The sequence below is a fragment of the Pimephales promelas genome, chromosome 25 (assembly GCF_988280905.1).
Source record: "Pimephales promelas chromosome 25, fPimPro1.hap1.1, whole genome shotgun sequence".
In the NCBI taxonomy this organism is placed as follows: domain Eukaryota; kingdom Metazoa; phylum Chordata; class Actinopteri; order Cypriniformes; family Leuciscidae; genus Pimephales; species Pimephales promelas.
This window is the reverse complement of record NC_142793.1, coordinates 16665195-16684862: the sequence shown is the minus strand read 5'-3', so window position 1 is coordinate 16684862 and position 19668 is coordinate 16665195. Positions and strand designations below refer to the sequence as shown.

The following is a 19668-nucleotide window of genomic DNA, read 5'->3' as shown; positions in this document are numbered from 1 at the left end:
GTCTAACTGCCTTGGCCTTATGTGCTGTACTTGAGGAGATTCCTTGACCCATCCCGCTGAATATGACATCAGGCAGTGGGGTGATCCCACACCATTCACAGACACACATGAAGAACCATAGGCAATGCTCTGCTCATTTAAATATTCTATTCCTATTGGCTGAGACCACTGAGGGGCCTACTCCTCTTGGCTGCATTTCATTAACTCTCTGTTCTCTTCCACTATTAACTAGCCTTGGTGCAAAGGTTGGAATACAAGAGAAGAGATAGACCATGAACAACTTTTACCTCACATACAGTCACAGTGAAGTTAAACCCTGACCATATGAACTGATACAGTACATTAGAGGATTTAGACCAGCATGGATCAAGTTCTAGTGAGTATTTTCCCCCTTTCACAATTCACATTCATAAATCATCTGCTTTCTTCCTCACTCTGCCTTGCAAAAAGCAATTTGCACCTTGCTTGTCCTCCATGTCAGTTTCACGCTTATCTGCTGATTTTATTCTGGTTAGAATGACAGCAGTGGAAAGAAGGTGAGATGTAATTAGAGACATATGCAGGTTATCAAATCAATGTTGAATGTAGCACAATGCCAATAGTTTAGTGTTAATTGCTCTGTTTATTATCAAATGTTTAAACGCAACTACTCTATTATTCTTACTAAACCACTTTTCACATTATGGTTATCAAAATAAATGCAAGTTGTTAAATAATGTTACATAATTAAATAACAAATTAATTAATAGTATTATATAATACTCATTAATACTTAATATACAAATTATATATATGTATATATACTTAAATGTTTCATTAAAATTACATTTAGAATGTAGAATAACAGTGAAGTCATTAAATGATTTAAGTTGTATCGGCATGTTGAATTTGTTAAATTAGGATGAATTTTGTTAAAAATAAATATTTAAATAGTAAATTAAACACCATCCAGTCAATATCCTGCATAAAAAAAAACTACTTAGATTTTAATATTAAACTATTTAGATTTTAATATAATAATAATAATATATTATGAAAATAATTACAATATTTAATTAAACATTTAATTTATATTTATAATTTACTTATAATTGTACAATAAATATACATTTGGTTTACCGGCTATATTGTTATTAAATTATAATTTATACACTGTAAAAAATATTGTTGGTTTAACTTAAAAAATTAAGTAACCTGGTTGCCTTAAAATTTTAAATTGATTGAACTGGAAAAAGTGAGTTAATACAATGAAGGAGATTGATTTAATCATCAGAAACTTAAAATAATAAGTTATCTGAACTAAATAAATTATTTAAGTTGATTTGACAAAAGAAAAAAAAAATGTTGTGATAACAAATCTTGAAAATATTTTTTTACAGTGTATTTGCCTAAAAAAACTCATTTCAACCATAAACCAATTGTGCTAATAATGTGTTTAACGTGTATTTTGCAGACAGCACCTGTGCTAATTGGGATATCTGTAGTGGTGATCACAATCCTCTTCCTCGTCCTAAACTCAGGAGGCTCCAATGGAGATCGAAAGCAAAGCAAGTTTCCAAAAACCTTGCAGGACCCCAATCTGAAATACCAACTGCCACTCATAGAGAAAGAGGTTATCATGTGAACTTAAATATGTTTTCTACTGCAAAAGATAAAAGTAATAATATTCAAGCAGCCCATTGCATTACTTGTATTTGCTTTGCAACAGGAGATCACTCATGACACTAAAAAATTCCGGTTTGGTCTTCCATCCTCGTCTCACGTTCTTGGTCTCCCTATTGGTAGGGCAAGGGCATTGCACTACATCTTTATCGCATCAGCCGAATCACCTGACCTCAAATATAATATCGCAATATCACCTGAGTTTATCTTGTATTCGGTGTCACAGGTCAGCATGTTTACCTGTCTGCAAAGGTGAATGGGAATCTGGTTATTCGTGCGTACACACCCGTGTCCAGCGATGAAGACCAGGGATACGTTGATCTAGTTGTAAAGGTGTGATGCAATACATTTTGTAGTTGCAAATCATGACTGGTTATGTTTTATAGTAGGCTTCATACAAATCCCTTTCCTCAATATCTCACATAAGGTCTACTATAAAAATACTCATACAAACTATCCTGATGGAGGCAAGATGTCTCAGTATTTGAATGATATGAAGATTGGGGACACCATTGACTTTAGGGGACCAAATGGATTACTGGTATACAATGGAAAAGGTAAGGAAAAAGACTCCTTTTAGCTTATTATTACTTATGAATAATCACATATTCAGTGTTATTTTAGCATTGTTTGTACTAATTTAAATTAACTTCTATGTATATTTCCAGTTTCCCTTGTTCAATAATTTCCAATGTTTCTACATCAGTTTTGTTTGTACGATGCATTTAGCCACTAGAGGGCGACATCTTATTGCATGACCTGTATACACAACACAATTTTTCAAATATTGAAATGCTTCAGATGCTGCATATATTTCTTTACTGACATTTACAGGGCAGTTTGCTATTCGACCTGATAAAAAATCTGAACCTAAAGTGCGGAAGTTTCGACACGTGGGCATGATTGCTGGTGGAACAGGTAATGATGGCATACACTCACCTAAAGGATTATTAGGAACACTAGCTAAGTGTATTTTGAATGGGCTCCAATGTATTCATAGTAGGTTTCCAGGAATTTCTGCCAAGACATTTAATCTAAATAAGTATTAATTAAAGACGTCACGTTCATTCTTTCAGGCATCACTCCAATGCTGCAGCTGATCAGGAGTATAACCGCAGATCCTGCTGACAATACCAAGTGCTCCATTATATTTGCTAACCAGGTCAGTCACGTTCATGATGGAATTCTGAAAAAAAATAAATGTAAATGGAGCTCAGAGTGCATTTGACCACTTATTTTTGTGTTGCTTCCCAGAAACAATATCTAAACATCCTCAGTTAAGTGATAAGAATAGTTTCAGACGTACCCATTTTTTCTCCACCAATGAAAATAGTACTAAAAGGTACTACAACCCCCCTTAACATTCTAAGGAAATAGTTTTTGATGTGTAGAGCGTTATTCTAACGTTCTGTTAATGTTTCACAAACGTTATTATACATTTCCATGAACATTACAATAACCTCTTTACTTGAATTACTCTTTGTTGAATTATTAAAAAATAATATTAAATTTGTCCATGCAAGATTTACTATATTTCACTACCCAGATTTTACATTTCTTCAGCACCAAGTATCTACATATGACTTCAACACAATCTATGGTTTTTCAAATATGAAATTTACAGACATTAAAAAAAATGATTTGACTTAAAGTAGGATATCAGTACATTTGTTTCTTACCACAGCGGGACATGCTTCTTTTGGTCTGTAAAAGAAAAAGTCTCGATTTACATCATGTTCAATAAGGGTGTCAGATCTATCCGAAATCATATTTACTCTCACATCTATAATAATTTTAAATAATTATTCAACAAAGAGTTCGATAAACGAATGTTAGTCAGTAAGCCAGGAATACCCTTTCAATTTTAAAAACTTGCTCCTCACACACATTATATTTATACAGTAGATATTTGTCCACATCTCCGTACATTTCAGCTGGAAAACAAGAAAATTAACAGAATTTTTGCAGTTATTTCTTAAGTCTTATTTTAAATGACATTTTCCTAGTGAATGTTAACACATTATACATTTGTCATAACATAAGTACACCTTATTTAATGTTTGTTAGCGGTGTTGTAAAGTGTGTTTCACTCCCACAGACTGAGAACGACATATTGTTACGTAAAGAGCTGGATGAAGCTCATAGAAATCACCCTGATAAACTCAATCTGTGGTACACACTGGACAAGCCCTCTGAAGGTACAATTCATCTACTGATATAAATATCTCGATGAATTCTAAGATCATTTGACTGCCCAGCAGTAGAGACGCCTGTGAAGATTTTCTGTCTCTGTTCTTGTAACAGGGTGGAAGTACAGCAAAGGGTTTGTTGATGCCCCCATGATAAAAGACCATCTCCCGCCTCCGGCCAATGATGTGCTCATCGTGATGTGCGGTCCACCCCCCATGATCCAGTATGCCTGCCTGCCAAACCTCGACAAGCTCGGCTACAAAACTGACAACATTTTTGCATACTGATAATGTATAATGCCACTGATTAGTGTATTACACAAACAAATTCTGTGATCATTTGTAATAGATGGTTTGCAGCTTGTGAAACAATCGAATCAATGCAGGATAAGAGTTCTTTTGTTGAATCCATTTGGTTTTGTTTGTGAGGAATTATCTTTGGAAAAAAGTCCAAGTCAGGCCAGTAAAAGTAAACATTTTTTTTTTAATCTGTATTTTTTGTTGTTTTTAAGGATAAATTTCAAAGTATTTTTAAAACGGGGTGTTACAGCGCAGCGTCATGTAACTGACGTCTTGTGACCATACGTCAACATCCGCCTTTTTAGGGTACCCTTAAACGTTGGTTAGATGACGTTATCGGATCCTAACCCTACCCCAGACCTAAACCTACCCCGTCACCTAACCAAAGTTAAAGGTAAAGCATCAGTTGTATGACGGCCCGGGATCGTCATGTAACCGACGTTTAAGGGTACCCTTAAAAGGCGGATGTGGACGTATGGTCAAAAGACGTCCCAAGATGTCAGTTATATGACTTCTTGGGATGAGACTGTGTTAGGTATGAACATTTCCAGAAAATTTTTGCATAAATTTACAAAAGTTTTGTAAAAGGCAATAAAATCAAGTTTTTCAATGTTTCAATGAGCATCTTAAAGGGATAGTGCACCCGAAAATGAAAATTCTGTCATTATTCGCCCTCATGTCTTTGCAAACCCGTAAGACTTTCTATCATTTTCAGAACACAAATAAAGATTTTTAATGAAATCTGAACGATTTCAACGATTTCCGTCCCTCCATAGACATTAGACAGCTAAGCAACTACGACTTTGACGCTTCAAACATCTTAACAGTATATGAATTGAGTGGTTTAGTCAAATTTTTTACCACTAATTAAAAAAGTTTACCACTGTCACATCACCTTTCCTTTAATTACGCTTTTTAATCATCATAAAAGAAGATATTTTAACCATAACAAAAAAGAATATTTTGACCACTAAAAAAGAAGATATTTTGAAGAATGCTGATAACCAGACAGTTGACGGCACCCGTTGACTTCCACAATTATTATTATTTTTTTTAGGCTATTATGTAAGTCAATGGCTACCGTCAACTGTCTAGTTATCAGCATTCTTCAAAATATCTTCTTTTCTGTTCAACAGAAGAAAAAAACACATATAGGTTTGGAACAACATGAGGGTGAGTAAATGATGCCAGAATTTAAATTTTTGGGTGAACTATACCCTTAAAGGAGTAGTACATTTTAAAAAAAACTTTTGCTGATAATTTACTCACCCCCATGTCATCCAAGATGTCCATGTCTTTCTTTCTTCAGTCGAAAAGAAGGTTTTTGATGAAAAAATTCCAGGAGTTCGTGACTCTCCTGTTCGAACTCGTTTATCAAAATGAACGAATCTTTTTCCAAGTCAATTCGTTCATTTCGTTCGTTGAATGAACCAAATGACCAAAAAAAAGATTTGTTCATTTTGATAAGCGAGTTCAGGAGAGTCACGAATGCGCATCACAGAACAGAGCAAGGCGAGTATTTGTGCTTATAAAACGTAAACTTTATTTATTTTTTAAATGAGCGATCGTTTCGCTAGATAAGACCCTTATTCATCGTCTGAAATCGTTTAAAGCCCTTTGAACAGTTTGCATTGAAATCGTCTTTTGGACCTTGAACCGTTTGGTTGTCAGTGAAATGCATTATCTGGAGAAAAATCCTGGATGATATCTTGGATGACATTAAATCATCAGCAAAAGTTTTTTTTAAAGTGAACTACTCCTTTAATAGATCCTGTGGACAGAGACATTTTTTAAATGTGGGGTAGTAACAAAGAAAGAACAAAACATGTGAGAAAAAATATTTATTTCTGCACACTATTTTCGATCAAGTAACAGTTAAGGATCGCTGGAGGTGGATTGACATCAGACACTAGCTTTAAAAGTCTTGGGAACATACAGTATCAACATACAGACCCGGTGCTGCATTCAAAGCATCTGTTACAAGCAGAGCTGCTCATTAGAATAAACACCAAAAATGTTAATGAATCTAGTAAGAACAGCTCAGCTGTTAGGTGAACTTAACAAGCATGGTCAGAGGATCGTCACCCTCCTTACCGACCAGTGCTTGCATCATTCCACTTGAAGTGGCAAAGCATTTCGCACCTTTGAAGAAGTGATCGATAAAAACCTGATCAATCCTCACACACTTCCCCACGGCTGCTTGCAGGTTGTTGCTAAGTAGCCCGTAAATGTTTCCTTTGTCGTTTGGTCGACCGAAGAAGAGAAAAAGCGCGTAACAGTCTCTGCCGATGGAAGAGCAGAACTCCACCATCCTCTCGGCTGGGGTTCTCTCCACCACATCCATCCTGGCCATGCGCATGATGTCGCTGTAGATATCCAAGGACAGGTCCTCCACGTTCTCCTCCGTTCTTTCTGGCAGGTGAAAAACCTGCGTCGCGATCTGGACCCGGGGGTTCTTGCTCGGCTGATCCAGCACGGCCCAGACCCAGTGGGCTCCCAACAGTATCCTCTGTTCTTGGGTCATGGTGGTGCAGTTGAACGTGTCGCTGAGATTCAACAGGCTGCTGTGCTGGATGTAGGTCATCAGAAAGATCTCGCTTAGGGTTGAAGGACTTGGGTGGAACTTGTTCTCCGGGTCCCTGAAGAGCAGATACTCCTTTGTTCTGGATGAAGCCGCTCGGATGCAGTCGCTAAAGAGGTGGATGAGGTCCGCCGAGGAGGTTTTGTTGGGTTTAGCCCATAAGGTTCTGAAAATGCTGGTTTTGGCTTCATACTGGAGATATTTTTGGTTCATTCCAGCCGGTCCAGTTCAAAGTGTTGTTTCCCTTATACACTGGAAATATTGACACATAATTGTATTTTAAGGACAACCAAAAATCTCATTTAAAATCCAATAGACTGAAAGTTTTAATTTTACAAATTAACATTTCTAGACAAAAATAAATATGTATATGATTACAAATAATGGCATGTCGTTAACATAAGCGTTTATGTTACAAGGGAATAGTTGTTAATGTGGTCACACTTCAGATTAGGGTCCAATTCTCACTATTAACTATGACTTTTGCCTCAGTAAACTCTTAGTTCGTACAGTATTTCTTAGATTTAGGTATTGGGTAGGATATTAAGGGGTGTAGAATATTATCATACAGAATGAGGCACTAATATGTGCTTTATAAGTACTAATAAACTTATATTAGCACATTAAAAAATATTACACTCTAAAAAATGCTGGGTTGTTTGAACCCAAATTTGGGTCAAATATGGACAAACCCAAATGTTGGGTTAAAAATGCAATTATATTTGATCCAAATTTGGGTTCAAACATCCCAGCATTGTTTAGAGTGTAATAGTGAGAATTGGCATTAATGGACACTAACATGTAAAATGTCATTAGATAAAATAACTCACCAATATTATTCTTTCCTTAGTATTGGGTGAGAGTGAACCTGCAGTCGGATCTTTCTTCTCTCGTCTGGTGTCCTATTAAAATAAGTGTGCGCATTTAAGGCTAAACCATCAGATAAGGACCTCCCAAATATAGTGTTTGCCATTTGGGTCACGGGAGACGCTGGACGAGTCATCATAAAGCCCCTTACAATAACAAACCCCTTTCAACTCTTGAGATGGATTTAATAGAGGTATGGCAAGCAAACAACCATTTCTGCTTGAAAAAACAAACTGCTTTTAACATATTATATAGATTTGAAAAAAAGATCAAGCCCAAGAAAATGACAAACTGCTGGGCAAACAGAAAGATTTACTCGCATCCAGTTCCACTGGCTACAAGAACACAACAACAAATGAAAAACAAGACAGAAAATAAGGCTGTTTGCATAGTACACAAAAAGTTTAAAAACAATTTTCATTTAGTGCCTTATGAACTGAATCACAAATCAAAAACAAATGGTAATACAATAACAAAATAGTGTTGAGCTGGATGGTGAACAGGTCCTGAAGGTTTGAGGGTGAGGCGGGTTAAGTTCTGGGCAGTTAGTGTGGCTCACACTATTGCGGTGTGGCTGCGTCTCATTCCTCTCAGCAGCTCGTCTCGGCTCAGTAAGTACTGGAAGTGAGAGGAGGGGATGGTGCCAGGATTAGTGCGAAGCGCTCCACAAGTTAAACTAGCTTAGCAGAGTTAAACTTTTCAGTAACTGTTTGCAATATGTGACACGAGGGCTGAATATTCAATTCTAGGATTTAGAAAAATAATAAAATAGGAAAATTCTGTCAGTGGCGGGAAATATTAAGATGTGAATATTAAAATTTGTTTTAAAACGTGACTTTCATTTGGTCATTAAGATAATATGTAGATAAATGTTGAATCTTTACTATGAATTGTAATATGGGTACTGTACATGTAAATAAAAAATAAAGCATCGTTATAAGCATCAGGCTACAAGAAGTTCCATTGAAATGATGAGTCTATTTTAGTTTGGGTTTTTCCCCAATTACATTCACAATATTCAGATAGATATTCAGAATGATAGATATTCAGATAGATATTTAGATAGATAGATAGACTAAAATCTGTTATTGGTTAATGGATACTGCGGATTTAAAAAAAAAAAAACACCTTACTGTGAGGTTGTTAATTCCCCTGGATAAGGCCTCGATCTGCATCCCTGATCCTTTGGCGCACAGAATCTGAAATGTGAAGATATCCATCAAATATATCAACCTAATAATATAAGTTAATATTCATAATTGTACACACAATGTATTTGTACAAACAAATATATTTGTATTTATACATGGAATATTAAGCAGAAGCAATGGGTGGTAATGAAGTTGCAAATAATGTGAATATAGAGAAATGTATATTAGAATGTACCTGCACAAGTGCATGAAAATCCTTTCCCAGCATGCACTTCTCCACAAATGACCATTTGTTGGTGGGTCAGATGCATGGATGACAGCAGGTTAATGGTTAATGTTTGTAAATCATGCATGCCAATGTTTTTTTTTTTTTTTTGTGCGCAAAGTTTGTTATTAAAAATAATTTTGCAAGATGATTAAGTTTTGAAATTACACACAGCCAAGAAGACATTTATCAAGGAACATTTTTAAAGGGAAAACATCCTTTATGTGCAGGAAAAAACACACAATATCACTGTGATCGAGGAGGTTTATTGTTTACGTAACAATATTTTGCGTTGTATATCGTAAATATATCATTAGTCTTTCTTCAACTGAAGAGGCAAGATATCTACCTATAAAAATACTTTTGTGCATTTCATTGTATGAAAATAACCGATTAATCAGATTAGTGAGCATTTAAGTAGTAGTCTGTTCGCCTCTTAAAAATTCCCCATAAATAGACCATTAAATAACTCTAAAATATGCAAATATTGCACAAGATAGTACACACTGTCTTTTGAAACAGTAGGTGTTGGGTTACAAAAATGGAATACTTTTAAATCTCAATACATTTTTTTACGATCCACAAAAAAAAAAAAAATGATAAGAGTCGATCGTATTATCACTGGTGAAGTGGCACTATTCTGGGAAGAGCGTTCAACTAAACCCCGTTTCCCTTGAGAGATGATGTACTAAACCCTCGGATCCAAGTCTTTCCGCAGTGTCCGTCAATGAAGGATGCTGGGGGTGTTAGAAAATGGCACTGAACTGAAGCAGGGTGTCGTTGGGAGGTTGCCGTGGTTTTGTGGGATATGGGTGCAAGCGTCAGATCTGTAGAGCTCCCACCTGCTCCCGTCTCTCTGGGTCCCTGTCGAAGATGGGGCTCAGGCCCCTGAAGCCGCTGTAGGGCCGGTTGGCCCCGTTGAGCAGGGCCTGGGCTTGGGACGCATCCAGAGGGCAGATGTAGTCTGTGGAGTCGTCAGCGCGCTTCTTACGGTGGCCAAAACTGGAGAAGCCTATTTTACGTGGCTGAGGAACAGAAACACAACAGCATGAATAACAGGGATTAACAACAGTATATCAGTACCTACAGTATCTGCCTATTATATCAGCTGAGATTTCATATTTAACTATGAATACACAATTCCTTTATTTTTTTATTTAATAAATTCAATCTTTAGCAAATTTTAAAAATTAATATTAATTTTCATACTGTTAGGATGTTTGTTTTGTTTTTGTTTTATTTTCTATTTAGACAAAAAGAGTATAAAAGTAATATTCTCCTATAATATAATATAAAGTTTGTGGAAAAATTCTGAAAACTACTACAGCATTTATTAATCATTTAATCTTATTAACAGAATGCTATTCCAATCTTGTTATTGCAATCATAAGTGGCATCTGTCAACATCAGTTTATTCCCTGTGAACTAACATGTATTAACTTTTGTTCATTTTAGCTAATAGAAATATCAAGTTGGATAGTTAATAAATGCTATAAAAACATGTTACCCATTTTTTGTTGTTAAATTATGTTTTCAATACATTTGTCTACAAAATGTTTTATTATTGTAAATGAAATTGGGTGGAAAAGATTGTTTTATTATTAATAAAAAAAATCAAATAAATAAAATGTTCATTCATTCATTACATTCCATAATGAATTAATTGAATTGGGCTGGATAAAAAGCAAGTATCTTATTAATAACAATAATAATAAATATTTATTGACCAAATTCAATCAATTGAATAATTCATGAACTGGGCTGAATATCAGCAAATATGATAGGATACACACAGCGATTCATGAAATTATCATAATTTTTATGGAAAAAATTTAAATAGAGACAAACCCAGTCCATTAATCTCCAGGATCAGTTTAAAATTGTTGTAAAAGACTCAAAATTGTTCCAGGTGAGGCAAAAGAACAACATTAAGAGACCCTTTAATGTCACGTCATCCTTACCGGAAATAATTTCTCTTAAAAACTAGGGCTGTGCAAAAATTAATTGCGATTAATCGCATCCAAAATAAAAGTCTGTGTTTACATAATATATTTGTGTGTGCTGTATATAATTATTTTGTATATATAAATACCTATGCATGCATGTATATATTTAAGAATTATTTGCACTTAAATTCTGTATATATATAAATACATAATCTATATTATATAAATATAAATATTTTATGTATGAATAACACATTTTCTTAAATATACACATGAATGTGTGTGTATTTATATATATAAAAAATAATTATATACAGCACACACAAATATATTATGTAAACACAGACTTTTATTTTGAATGCGATTAATCGCAATTAATTTTTGCACAGCCCTATTAAAAACGCATTCTTTCTATTATCATGAAAAATGAATGGTTGGCAAAAGACGAAGGTGAACTAATGTTTCGTCTAAAGCTGCATTGTGCTTAGTAAGTATGTTACACACTGTAGGACCATTCGCTCAGCACATTCCATATAGATGGCCTAAGCAAAATCTAAGTGTCAAAACACGTGTGCTGCATCAGCTGAGCTTAAACACGAATCCGGCTGCTGAAGCAGGAGTCCATATATTTACATGTGTAAGGGCTTCCATCTTCATTCTGAGGTGTGTGCTTGGCAGGGATTAAGGTGTTTCTAAAGATGTGGCCAGCGAATGTGAACTGCTTTTCTCACCCGGACTTTTGCGGTGGTGGTTAGCGGCGTGTAGTTCGATGATTCCAGGAACTCTTGTTTCTCTTGCTGAGCCTGAGAGCCCACCAGCGTGTTGAAGTTAGTGGCCAGATGCCTCCTCAACAGAGTCTTCTGCGGGGGGATGTTCAGGAGCAGCGCAAGGGTGTCCGAGTTAAAACGAGGTTCCAAGATCTGACAAAAAAACAAACAAAAATCTAGTTATTTGGAATTTATTGGAATCTGAAACAAAATATTTGCTATGGTGTTCTGAGTAGTTTTTGCTAAGGTGTTGCTATGGGGTTTTAGCATGTTGAAATGCATTTTCTAAGGCATGGGGCGGCAAGTAAGTTTGACATCAGGCCAAAAAATTAAATAAATATCGTCACTAGATGGCAGGCCAGAAAGGATATGCAACTAGAATTGCCTGTGACAGACTGTTACAGCAGGGACTTTAAGCAACAGCTGCTGATAGAACGGAAGTAAACGGTTAACTGCCGTAGCTAAAGAGCGCAAAAATCACTAAGCAACAGTAAAGAGGACGGCATTGGTGATAATTTAATCATCAGACAAAATAAACAAAAGAAAGTGATTTTAAAAAGTAAGAGAAGGGTTGATTTTGGCATTTAATGATATACAGAAATGATTACAATGCCACATAACCTAAAACATAACATTAACTTTCTTAATCTGTCACGTATAACGACTACAGCAAATCAGCTGTTCTCCCGTAGTAGACGGTTACAGTAGAACATCGCGAAGTAGCAGTTAACCCTCTGGGGTGCAATGTGTATCTGGGGTCCTAGAGATGTTCTGACATTTGTGCTTTTTTCAGTTACTTATAAACATATTAATGGAACAGGTGAAATCACACTCTATTTAGCACAAACAGGGCTACCATAATATGTGAGCAACATGTATGTACATTATACATTTAATACATACCTTCACAAGCACCCGTGTTTGTGATGTTTGATTTGGGGGAGGCATGACGCACAAAAGAGGCGCTTGCAAATATGCTTTATTTTTGTAATTCCGCTAAGTGCCACTAGTGTCGCAGAAACTATTTAATCGCCTTGAATTAGTAACAGGACAAAGTTTGATTTGAGTCACTCACTATAAGTCCTCCATGCACTCCACTGCCTCTCAGGTTGGGGGCGTATTCTGCCAGGTCAACCGATCTGAGCCACTCCATCACACGGTGATTGGACCACTGGACGACCTCAGAAGGGGATGTTTTATTCTGTCAAAACAACAAGAATTAGCATATCCACAGAGCATTATCAGTCCTGCACGTGCAGAAGTAGATTGCCCTCTCTTTGTTGTCTGTTTATTTTATCCACACCTCATCTCCAGGTCTTCTTTTGAGGCAGTTGGGGTTGAACTTGTTTACATGTAGGACGTGGATAGCACACTTGATGCTGAGGTGATGAAGTTGACTGGTGACTTTCATGAACAGCAGATCGTTCTGAAAATGAAACGAAAGTACCGATATTAATCTCAGTTGATACTGTACATCATATTCCAGACTTTTAATTTGACAGGCAATGCAATAAAGGTTAACAAAGATATTTACCACTGTTAAGTACTGCAGCATTCTACCGTCCACACGTCCGTCATGAAACTGGTCTTTGTATTGCGGTAATCCGATATCATCCAGCCATCCTGTGTAGAAATAACATGGTTTCTTTATATAGAGTGTAACTGTAATTCCTTATTCATATTTTCTAAAATATCTATATATGGAGCACTAGGAGAGTCACCTAAAAAAAAACACTTTATTCAGTCAAAAACCTTCAAACAAATCACTTTTCAAATTGACATTTAAAGACATACATTTATAAATATTTATTTAATTCATGTTTTAAAATGTAGTTAATAAAGCCAGCTGTAAATGCTTTATAAAATTAAATAAAATGTAGCATTTGAAAAAAGTGACTTATTTATACTATGTATATAGACTATTTATTTTTCAACTTTAAAAGGTGCTAGATTTATTTACTTGTTAATTTTTTACTGTTCTTTGATTACTTCATTTTATTTTTAAGCAGCACTCCAAATCCATATGTGCCATGAAGAAAACAAAAAAGAGGGATAAAAATTCATTTGTTCAAAGGTACATACGTGTGACCCAGATGTGGTCGAGTTCAGAGGATTTCTCTGTGATTTTGGTGCTGAAGGAGCGCAGAGCCAGCTGGAGCTTCTTCCTGTGTAGTGGATGTTTAATTCCCAGATCCTAAATGTGAAAATCAATTTAAAAAAATCAAGATGGCTGTGACCGCATATTATTTCTTTGGTAAATGGAATTTATCGATATCAAGGAATGAAAATGTATAAGTGTTCAATTATGGACGCGTAAAGTCATGTAAAGCCGAACATTTAATTGAGTGAGTTTGAAAGCAGAACAAATGAGTAAGTCACGCCACATTACTGGCGTGGGACAGAGGTTAAAGCTGCCCTGGCAGGTAGAACCAAACCAGAATTTGAGTGGCACCACAACGACCTGAGGCGAGAGGCATAGCCAAATCATTTTACAGGAACCGCCAGGTGTTGGATGAGGATATCAGATTGTTACAACCTGAAACCACATCCTAAAGTCTTTCAAACATGTGCTGATATCTTGTATGAAGCATCTCTCACCTTCTCTATGTCCTGTGGGGAGGCAGAGAGTAGAGTCTGACCACTAGTCCCCCACTGTCTGGCCATATTCACGTACTGTCCCATGCCAGTGTCCTCCAACCATGCACACACCTGATCACATGTCCATTTCGAGAAGGGGGCGTTCATGTCACTGCAGAACACAAATATAGAATATGAGAAACAGGAATGAAGGTGCTTGTACATGTCTCAGAACAGATCTTGTTGTAGGTGCTTTAGATACCGTGCTGAAGAACCGATGCCCAGGCAGGCGAGTCGTGGGCCAGCCGTGGCTCTGAAACCCCCTCTCTTAAAATCCGAATCAGAACCGTCAGCTGGAAGACTGCCAGACTGGGTTCTCCTGATCCTGTGAAGCAGAGGAAAAAACATGTGATCCAATCAATTATCTTGATGGATGAAATCAACTTTTGTCCTATGCCAATTTAAAAAATATATCACATTATTAAAAACATAAATGCTTATGGAATGCTGCCTGTTAACAACCAACTCACTTTCCCCACAGTTTCCGGATGCCTTTCTGGTTCTTCTTGTGCTCTGGTGAAACCGGGGACTGTTGACCTGATTCTACTCCAGATGACATTGGCGAAAGGTCAGACAAGGTTGAGTCATCTGTCTTCTCTGTCTTTCCTGTGAACAGAAAGTAATCCACTTGTTTCTGATAGGTTTACGGGTTTCTATGTTTTTATAGGTTCACTATTGGACTGAGTATACATTCTATGTGTACCCACCAACCACAAACTGATCATGCTTTCTCCGCGGCCCTGCGCCAAATATTAGCCATGCAAGAAAGCAGAAGGGAAAAAAGCAAAAACTGACATCACAATGCCGTTTTTAGATATGCATTTAAGCTCATAGATTCCAAAAATGTAGAATAATACTTTAGTATTTTTACTGCTGATTAAATAGAAAATAAGAAAATATAACATTTTCCCAGGAAAGAAAGATCTAATATAAATGTAAAGCAGGTAAATCCAATATATGGGTATATAAGTGTATACAATACTACTACTACTGCTATTAATCATAATATAATAATCCATGCCACTGGTACTTATTTTAACTCCTTAGACAGTCCAAGAAAATAATCAAAATGATTGTTTATGTTTAACATTTTATAATATAATTTATTTAACAATGGATTATTCAATTCAATTATATAATAGTTCAATGATTAGATTATATACACTGTACATTTATTTATAATATTATATACTGTATGTATTTATTAATAATATAATATGATGCAAATGATAATAAATCAAGACTTTGAATAATAACCAAACCATAGCATGGTAAACACTCATAAAAGTTTCTGGATATTAACAGTAGACTTCTGTATGAAACCTAAATGGATTTTTCCTTATTCCTTTTTTCCATATACAGCACATTATATTTTCATCACATGGCACCAGTTTAAACTCAAAGTAAAGCAGCAAGGCTCACATAAACGAAGTCTAATCTCTGAGAGGAGAGGAAGAGAGTGTGCTTTCAGCTTTATAGAATGAGGATAGGAAAGCTTAGGTTAAATCCAATGTGACACAGCAAGTGTATGCTCTGTGGTCGCATGCTAACGTGAGATTGAGAGGACAATACCTAAAGCTGGAGCGCTGGCGCTTCGGCAGCGATCTTCACATGGAGTGAGAGAGGGGAAACGTGTGCAGAGACAGCCACACAGCCCGAGAGATGGATTAGTTCGAGAGAAAGAGTAAAGAGAGGATACACAGAAGCCCATGCAAAGACACCGTAGTGTTAAAAAAAGCTGTTATGGTTGAAAAGCTTTGAGCTTGGAAAATGAAAAAGAATACAAGCACGGTCAAATATGACTGAGGTTAGTGTTAAGAAGGTCAAAGGTCACGGTATAAAACAAAATTATGGGTGTGTCCGAAAGATAAAAAAAATGTATTTAAATGCATATACACATATTTATAATTGAATATATAAGGACTCAATTTCTAGCCAGAAATAAACATTGTACATTTACATTCAGCTGACGCTTTTATCCAAAGCGACCTAAAAAAGCAATATATGTCAGAGGTCACACAATTCTGGAGCAACTAGGGGTTAAGGGTCTTGCTCAGGGACACACAGCGGATTTGAACCAGGGGTGTAACGATACCCTCATGTCACGATTCGATATATATCACGATACTGAACTCACGATACGATATTATTGCGATAATCCAAGACATATGGTAAAAGGTTAACAAAAAATGTACTGCTGATTAAAATGCTAAATTTTATTTTACATTGTGGGTTTAAATGAATAGGCTTGGACTTGGTGCTTGTAACCCAAGGAAAACAAAAATTTTCATGATTCTGAAGCTGAAAATACAGAATTATTTTAAGTATTATTTTAAATATTTTTTATTTAAATTTTGATTTTTTTTATTATTTTAAGTATTGTTTTTATTAATACTTGCACTCTTTCACTGGCTAGATACATTTAAAATAATTTAGGACACTTTTAACTGGGAACATCAGACATTTGGCATTATCAGAACCCACAAATATTCCCCCATTGCATTATTCTACATTATAATCAACATTATATATAGTAGTTTAATGTAGTATTGACACTAAAACTCTGAAAAGTTGATTTTTTTCTTACAGTCATTTTTATTTTGGGGGGACTATCCACGATACAGATTGTTGCATTTTTGTATTGCGATATATTGTGGCACGATATATTGTTACACCCCTACACCAAAGGCATGTGTCTTATCCACTGTGCCATCACAACCCCAATTGTTGCTCACTTATATTTGCTTTCAAACACAGCCCATGTAAAAAATGATTCTGACAAGGAATTGTGGGTGCTGTGAGACGATTGCTTACTTAGGTTGAATTCACTGTCTTCACTTTCATCAGGAGATAGCTGTAGTGGGGAAGACGCCAGGAGTCTCACTCCATTCTGCTCTGGATGACTAAACTTGCCCGGGAGCGTCTGGTATTTGTTATTTTCTTGATTATATCGGTTCTGCAGAAGAAATGTATGTATCTTAGTGATTCGCTATTTATCATAAGATTTTTATGTTAATACAGAATGAGTATATTCATTATATTAACCATATACATTTATAATAATTACAATCAGCTTTAGAATTTAATGAAAAATGATAAATGATATAATAAATAACACATTTTATTAGATTAACTATAACGAACACTACAATCTGGTGTAAGTGTTTTCTTGTTAATTAGCCAGGCAAACAAAAAGAAAAGCAAATGTAATGTTAATTAATGCATTCAGCAAAGGCTATTGTGGTTATGTTTGCTTTAGCTTTGTTGGTTCATGTTAGCTTGTAGTACCTCTAAAACAGCCTCGACTGGTTGGCCCACTACATGCTTAAGAAAAACCAACAGCATACACTCAGTTAAATGTGTTAAAACATACAACAAAGCATTATTGTTAATGTAAATCTAGTATTAGAGAGATTTGAGTTGAGCTGAGAGATTCATACTAAAAGCATGTTAATGAGATGAGTTAGTTGGCAAGAGTCACAATTATTTAGAACAAAACGATTCAGATTTTTGTACCATCTGTAAGCTTCCACTTTGGAGCTCTTCCAAGCTGGTGGACAGCATTCGCTGCATTGACCTGAAAATAAAATCATGAACAATTATTTTAAACAAGCTTGGGGAGTTAGAACATCTCATTGGTCCAGGTTATCATGGACAAACAAATGTTTACACTGGAAGCACATACTGTATAGTACACATGGTTACAAAACAAAAGATGACTGAAACTAGAAGGTCAAGAACCAAAAACATCATGAACTAACTTTATATGTAGCCTAAAACATTCCCATATTAAAAAAGTGATGATTAAAATGATAACTATGATTTATCAGCAAATTAAGCGCAAATGAAAAAAACAAAAAAAACAAACATTTTCAAGGTGACAATCACATCTTTCCAGTCAAATTTAAATTTAAAACGCAATTAATGATTTTACATTTGAAATCTCAAGGCAAGACTGGATTATTAAATTATGTGGAAAAACCAACCTTGCATTTTTTAATAATTTCTTTGGCAATTTCAGAAAAAAGCAAGCTCTCCTATGCATACACTACAATTTTTTTTAAAAGAAAAACTGAGTTTATTTAGTATGGATGCATTAAATGAATAAAAAAAATATCACATGTTACAAAAGATTACCGTTTTAAATGTTCTTTTGAACCTTCGATTTAATTTTTCTAGTTGCTAAAATACTGCAAAAAAAAACCCAATACATCTAGAAACAGACTGTTTGGGAGGGGACAATGTCTTAATATAATTACATACACCAGAGGTCCAATCGGAAACCTCAGTCATCCTAGACTAGAACGATGTGTGTAAACAGTGTGTGTGTGGCGTATGGCAATAACATCACAACAAAAAGCCACTGCTACATTACAAAAGGCTCTTAAACACGCACAAGCACACACACTGCACTTGCCATTGTCTGCTGTAAAAGCCCAAATCGCCAATGGATACCATCGAGGTCTCCATGGAGGGCTGTATACTGTGACAGCTGGGCCGGAGAAGGATAGAATGGGATGGAGTGCAAGGAAGAGAGATAGAGGTGACAAAATCACATTAGCTTGGGTGAACGATTGGGACAGCGAGTTTGCAGCAAAATGGTCCTTCTCCCACAGATGCCTTTAAGTAAAGCATCCCACTGAGACTCTGCTATCATCAGTGTACTGTTAATAACACAACCTCTCGCTCACCTGGAGTCCAGTTCCCTCTGAAGACACGGAGGAGAGACCAGGAGTGGCGACGGGCCTCGGGAAGACATCTATGCAAAGGAAAATAAATAGAAATTGTCATTGGGAGCAACAGGAATAAAAAAACCTAACTAAAGTTGAATAGAAATATGGACCAAATGGGATAAAATCTTTGCTTTTGGATTTTATGTTTCCCCAGAAGTTCACTTATAATGTTAAGCAAGGTTTCTTGTACCAAAAACAATCATAATGTAGTTTTTCCACAATCATTTTACTCCTTCACTCTGACAATGTCAAATTAAACTGACAATTTCTAATACACATACACTACATTTTTTAGGTCAGTAAGGATGCATTAAATTGATCAAAAGTCAGAGTAAAGATAAATGCTGTTCTTTTGAACTATTTATTAAAGAATACTGGAAAAATAACATATGGTTTCTACAGTTTGATAATACTGTTTTCAACATTGATAATATGAAATGTTTCTTGAGCAGCAAATCAGCACATCAGAATGATTTCTTAGAGCTTTACCATCACAGGAATAAATTACATAATTTTAAATTATAATAATATTTTCACAATATAACTATATTTTGATCAAATATGCAGCAA

General features: G+C 35.6%; 3 protein-coding genes across 11 annotated transcripts in view; 1 reads left to right on the top strand and 2 right to left on the bottom strand.

Moving 5' to 3' along the window:
* Window positions 1-237: 237 nt before the first annotated feature.
* Window positions 238-4898, top strand: cyb5r2 (cytochrome b5 reductase 2). Its single transcript, XM_039648190.2, has 9 exons — window positions 238-376; window positions 1454-1612; window positions 1709-1781; window positions 1889-1995; window positions 2090-2219; window positions 2497-2580; window positions 2739-2824; window positions 3761-3860; window positions 3967-4898. The coding sequence occupies exons 1-9, from the start codon at window positions 362-364 to the stop codon at window positions 4137-4139; spliced, it is 927 nt and encodes a 308-aa protein (XP_039504124.2). The 5' UTR covers window positions 238-361; the 3' UTR covers window positions 4140-4898.
* A 1079-nt stretch (window positions 4899-5977) lies between these two features.
* Window positions 5978-6945, bottom strand: rep15 (RAB15 effector protein). The gene has a single exon (XM_039647917.2). The coding sequence runs from the start codon at window positions 6943-6945 to the stop codon at window positions 6199-6201; it is 747 nt and encodes a 248-aa protein (XP_039503851.2). The 3' UTR covers window positions 5978-6198.
* The window catches only part of ppfibp2b (PPFIA binding protein 2b), a 52752-nt gene continuing 39944 nt past the window's right edge, over window positions 6861-19668 (bottom strand). For 4 of the 9 annotated variants that reach the window (XM_039647908.2, XM_039647911.2, XM_039647915.2 and 1 more), the window contains 18 exons: window positions 19057-19124; window positions 18783-18857; window positions 17882-17942; window positions 17654-17689; window positions 17180-17321; window positions 15073-15105; window positions 14836-14971; window positions 14568-14690; window positions 14327-14477; window positions 13811-13922; window positions 13263-13351; window positions 13032-13154; window positions 12804-12929; window positions 11693-11881; window positions 9858-10040; window positions 8733-8798; window positions 7563-7634; window positions 6861-6984 (listed from right to left, as the gene is read on the bottom strand). In XM_039647908.2, coding sequence (XP_039503842.2) covers window positions 6961-6984; window positions 7563-7634; window positions 8733-8798; window positions 9858-10040; window positions 11693-11881; window positions 12804-12929; window positions 13032-13154; window positions 13263-13351; window positions 13811-13922; window positions 14327-14477; window positions 14568-14690; window positions 14836-14971; window positions 15073-15105; window positions 17180-17321; window positions 17654-17689; window positions 17882-17942; window positions 18783-18857; window positions 19057-19124 — 1809 coding nt within the window. In that variant the 3' untranslated portion in view covers window positions 6861-6960. Of the gene's footprint in view, window positions 6985-7562; window positions 7635-7771; window positions 8218-8732; window positions 8799-9857; window positions 10041-11692; window positions 11882-12803; window positions 12930-13031; window positions 13155-13262; window positions 13352-13810; window positions 13923-14326; window positions 14478-14567; window positions 14691-14835; window positions 14972-15072; window positions 15106-17179; window positions 17322-17653; window positions 17690-17881; window positions 17943-18782; window positions 18858-19056; window positions 19125-19668 lie in introns of those variants that run through there. The other 5 variants (XM_089127548.1, XM_089127549.1, XM_039647909.2 and 2 more) reach the window with 5 other exon arrangements.

Coding starts and splice junctions, on each gene's coding strand:
- cyb5r2 (XM_039648190.2), top strand. Junction 2,220..2,496: donor ACTGGTATACAATGGAAAAG/GTAAGGAAAAAG, acceptor TGACATTTACAG/GGCAGTTTGCTATTCGACCT. Junction 2,825..3,760: donor CCATTATATTTGCTAACCAG/GTCAGTCACGTT, acceptor TCACTCCCACAG/ACTGAGAACGACATATTGTT.
- rep15 (XM_039647917.2), bottom strand. CDS start 6,945: ATGAACCAAAAATATCTCCAGTATGAAGCCAAAACCAGCATTTTCAGA.